This window comes from Gymnoscopelus microlampas (assembly GCF_963454915.1).
Source record: "Gymnoscopelus microlampas genome assembly, chromosome: 19".
NCBI classification, from domain to species: Eukaryota; Metazoa; Chordata; class Actinopteri; order Myctophiformes; family Myctophidae; genus Gymnoscopelus; species Gymnoscopelus microlampas.
Window position 1 is genome coordinate 35,805,221 of NC_139956.1, and position 5,000 is coordinate 35,810,220.

At 40.6% G+C, this 5,000-nt stretch overlaps 1 protein-coding gene across 1 annotated transcript in view; it reads right to left on the bottom strand.

Moving 5' to 3' along the window:
- Window positions 1–4,568: 4,568 nt before the first annotated feature.
- The window catches only part of slc1a1 (solute carrier family 1 member 1), a gene marked incomplete at both ends in the record, with an annotated part of 30,289 nt that continues 29,857 nt past the window's right edge, over window positions 4,569–5,000 (bottom strand). Inside the window, one exon of the mRNA XM_084042374.1 lies at window positions 4,569–4,809. Coding sequence (XP_083898500.1) covers window positions 4,569–4,809 — 241 coding nt within the window. The remainder of the gene's footprint in view (window positions 4,810–5,000) is intronic.

Here is a 5,000-nt window from a genome sequence, read left to right on the forward strand (position 1 = left end):
TGGGAGGGGGGGGGGGGGGGTTGATTTTGGGGAATAGACACGGGGGATTTTGTTAACCAGTTAAACCCTATATAGCTCTTTGTATGACAAATAGTTAAAGTAGCCGATCTACAAGCTTGCAACCCATCACAAATCTAGCACGTTGTGAGCTTGTAGATTGGCTATTTTCAACAAACGACAAAAACATATACATTTTTTAATTTTTTGAGACATTTTGAAAATGTGCCCCAAATACTGTAGGTATACACCAAGGTTAATGTGGTTAACACACATTGTTTTTAATTCAATTATTACATTTTGATATCGTCAAACACATCGGACCATCTTCATTTCCCAAAAGGAAATGCATGTACTGTATGTAATTCAGGCTGACCAGAAGCAGGGATAAAACATAATCCCCACCAAAAAAAAATACAAATAAAAATAAAACAGATCCACCATGTCGTAATGAGAGAAAGCATGACCTGGTGAGCACTGTGATAAGAATGAAGAGTGTTTATTCATCCAGACCTTCCTACAGTTTATGTCATCAGGATTGTTGCCCTTAACCGGACGGAAGTCCAAAGTTCTGGACGAGAAGGAAGTCGTTTAATTCAAAATGTTGCAATTCCAACATTATTGCTTTATGTTAACAATTAACAAATATTAAGCTGTTGTTAACTAGGCCCAACATAGATTGTTTGCAAGAGTCAGACACACATTCCTGTGGGCTGTTTTACAAGTGGAAGACATTTCTTTGTGTGTCTATCTCCCCTATTTTCTCTCCTTGCTGACCATACACCCCAACCAACCTGCAGGACTCCTCAGTTCAACGACGAGGACGTGATGACCATACTGTAGATATGCAGTATAAACGTTGATACCGCTGCATTGTTTCGCTGCTCTTCATTGGAGCGATGGTTCGCGAAAAATCGTGAACATTTGGTGCAAGTCTTTGAATATATGTGTGTGTATATATATATATATGTTTTAAAGCTGACATTTTGAATTCCGATCTGTGCTTCTGGGGGTTCCCTGGAACAACATATTTTGAGATGGGGGGTCTTAAAATATGTGGTCCCAAATACATCTTGGGGGTCCTTGATATGCAAAAGTTGGAGCACCACTGATATACAGTAGCAACATACTGTTAGGATTTAGAACTCATTTTTAGATATTCATTTGGCCGCGGACCCCCATCTCAAAATGTTTTGTTCCAGGGAACCCCCCCCAGAAGCAAAGATTTGAGTTACAAATGCTCACTTTAAAAACTATGTATTCAAAGATTTGCACAAAGTTTCAAGATTTTTCAAAACATAGCAGATCTACAAGCTCATAGCGCGGCACTATGAGCTTGTAGATCTGCTATTTTTTAATGGCCAAAGACATCTAATGACACGGATGCATTGGGTTAACCCAGGGCAAAGTGTACCACACTGTAGGCTACTGTATGCGACCGATCCCTGTGTCAATAGAGACAAGGTATTGCATGATGAGTCTGACTCCCAAAAAAACCCACCATGATACATTCTTTGCTAAGGATCAACAACTGCCTAACAATGATACATTATGTGCGTATACTGTAGATGTGTTTTACAACAGAATAAATAAAACAAACGCATTCTCTTTAAAAGATGGCACTTTTTAGCTTATTTTTGACACAAATCCCTCAGAACAGGTAAGTGAAATTGGACGGATCTAAGAAAGCACAACATAGGGAGACACAACAGATCGATATAATATCACAACGATATCGCCGCTATCGGGTGGAAACCGTCCAAAATGTCGATAAACAAATAGCAAAAGTAGCAGATCGACAAGCTCGAAACGCGCCGTTTCGTGCCGCGTTTCGAGCTTGTAGATCTGCTACTTTTGATGCTTTCGTGTGTCGCTGTAGTATGATCAAGAAGGGCGTTAAATTACGAAAAAACACAAAACGTTAGAATATGGAGAGAAGAGGTTTCAGCCCGGCAGCAACGATATCATGTGTTGCTGTGCCTTCATCCCAGCTCAATACTATGTATGAAGTTTTCAGTCGGTTAGTTCGGTTATGAAAAAAAAAAAAAAAAGTCTGTATATTTCACAGTGTTCAATGATTTCATACGCTTCTTGTGCCCAACGTATATATTTGCTCTTCTTTTCAGTCTTTAATTGATAAGAACACTTACAGAATACGTTTAAAAAATCTGTTCATGACCAGTGATCTTCTGCATCAAGCAAATGTATGAAGATTTTTTTTTCGATTTTCTTTTTTAAGTTTGGCACAGTTTGAATATATAGTCAGAGATATAAAGCACTAGATTATTGGACACTGAGATTCGACAGGTACACACACTCAACAGTTATCCTTAAACCAGACAGAAAATGGATAAAGCAAAGTTTTAAAGTCATACCGTGTAACCTTTTTCAATTAAACACGTTCATTTCAATATAGTCTAACCTTTCCACTGGTATATATTTTTTCCACAATAACCATTCCACATAAATGTGTTTTTTAAACACAATTTCTTTCATTGCAAGTGTCGGCCCCCTGATACTCAAGCCAAAATGACACCGGAAATGTATACAAAATGTTAAGGCGGCACCATGTAACTTTTATTTGTTGTTGAATGAAATGTCCAATCTGTATGGTAGAGTAGCCCAACAGTGTCTCCTTAATTAAAATCAGGTGCGAGTGGAGGAACGTGAGCTATGGGAATCACACAGGTGAAAGAAATCAAGATTAATTTACTGTATATTCGGTCTATCTATGTCATCACGCAGTACGTTTCCGTTTACAGGAAGTAATTAAAATTGGACTTTAAGGGACCTTTGATATAAAAATACACAAAATATTATTTTTTTATTTCACCAGGTCTTTAATACAGACCATTTCTGACAGCAAAGTTGTTGCGTTCCATAATATCCTCAGAGCTATTGCACGACCCTGCAACATTCATATTTGTGGTTTTGTTCAGTGCAGTCAACGTGTTGCCAAATAATAGAATATAAAATACAAAATAACAAAATACCAATAAAATGAATGTTACACAGTATGACTTTAAGTGTAAAACACAGAATTCAGGTTTGTTTACTTTAAAAAAAATCTGGATTGAAGAGTTTTGAATCAAGTTGCTTCATGTCAACATCTACCCTATTTCTAATTTCTCATGCTTTTCTTTTTGTCGCAAAAATGAATTCAACTCAGCTTTGTGACACTGTTAAACATGTCAAACAATGTCTCTCTCTCTCCTTCACACACACACACACACACACACACACACACACACACACACACACACACACGACAGGCTCTTTGCGCCTGGACAAAAAAAGAAGATAAAAAGTATTTTATTTGAGAAAAGAAAACTCTTACTTGGTTTTGGCACATGTCAGCGGTGGAAGGAAGCGCTTTCTTTCATCTAGTGCTGGTTTTTCAAGGACCGCACAGATTCCCGCCCGCGTGATTATGAAGGGCGTTGAAGGGCGTTCGTGGTGGACACAAGCTTTTGAAGAAGAGCGTGCGCGAGAGAAGGGAGGCAGCTATTGCTAATGTTTCGAGCTCGGGGTCAAGGGGGTCTCGTGGAATGGGTCCCCTCTCTCGTTAATGGCACTGTGACAGCACATCATGGACGGTGCTCCCCCTTTTGGAAGCAGCATGGCACTTTTTTTTCTTCTTCTTTACACACAGAAAAATCAAGGATTGGATCCGGAAAATGTCATAGAAGAACTTTTGGCTCCAGATAGAACCCTTTAGACTCTCTTCGTCGAAAATAACTGATCGGCAAGCTCATTGTGAGCTTATAGATGCTTATAGCTTATACAGTAGATGCTATTTTCGGCAAATGCTCGCCTACTAAGACTTGTCCAAAATTGGGATGCTATGGTTTAAGACTTTAAGTGGCTTAAAGGTGCCTCAAAAATATATTATTTGAGGAACCATTTCTGGTTCCACCAAAAAAATCCAGAACCATATATGATGAACTTGAAGAACCATTCATTAAATAAAACTTCTTTAGTAGGTGATGGCTCTTCTTGGAAACCATTATCGCCCTTTAAAGCAGTGGTTCTCAACCGTTTCAGGCTGTGACCCCCCCCCCCCCCCCAAAAAAAAAGGATCTTATTTGAACTGAGGACCCCCCACCCTGATGACAAGCACTTAGTTTGACTCGGTTCCACAGATACATATTGTGAAAATAGCTGATCTACAAGCTTACAACGTCTCACGTTGCGGGCTTGTAGATCGGCTATTTTCTAAATTGTTTTTATAGTATAGTTTGTTGATTACTTCGGATGCAATAATGGTCTTTTTCTTCTTGTCTTTCTTTTTTTTGTTGTTGAGGTATTCATTCAAATGTCTTAAAAGTCCTTAAATTGTCACTTCAATGTCATCTGGAATCCCCCCCCCAAAAAAAAATAGATAAATAAAAATAAATCATGTGGTGACCTCTCTGGGGGTCCCGTCCCACTGGTTAAGAACCACTGTTTTAAAAGAACCATCTAAGAGCCGTTTATTTTTCTGTGTGTACCCCCCCACCCCCGCCCCCATCGATACCCCATCCCCCAATCCCTGGAGCCAGAGCCCCCCCCCCCCCCTCCCGGAAGACCCTTTAAAACTGCGAGGTCTCGGTGAAGGAGATGGCGTCCGTCTTGTCGACGGTGAAGCCTCCGTTGACGTAGGACTTCTTCTCGCTCTCCTCGTCGTCCAGCGTGGTCTCCAGGGCGAAGGGGTTGGCCACGTCCACGTCCGAGGTCACGTCCATCCGGTCCAGCTCCCGCCGGGACAGCCTCTGGACGATGGCAGCGCCGTAGGCGTCGCCCAGCACGTTGATCATGGTGCGGAACCGATCCCTGGGAAAAACGTAAATAATAACATAATAATCGTTGTTGGAGAGAGAAGGTTACAGGAGCGTACTTGTACTTTTAACCCATTAAAACCGGGAAAGAATCTGCGTCATGTTAGATTCCACGCTGCGAGGTTGTACATCTACGTCACACCAAACTTTAATTCTATTCCTATGAGGGCGGAGTCTGCCAATGCT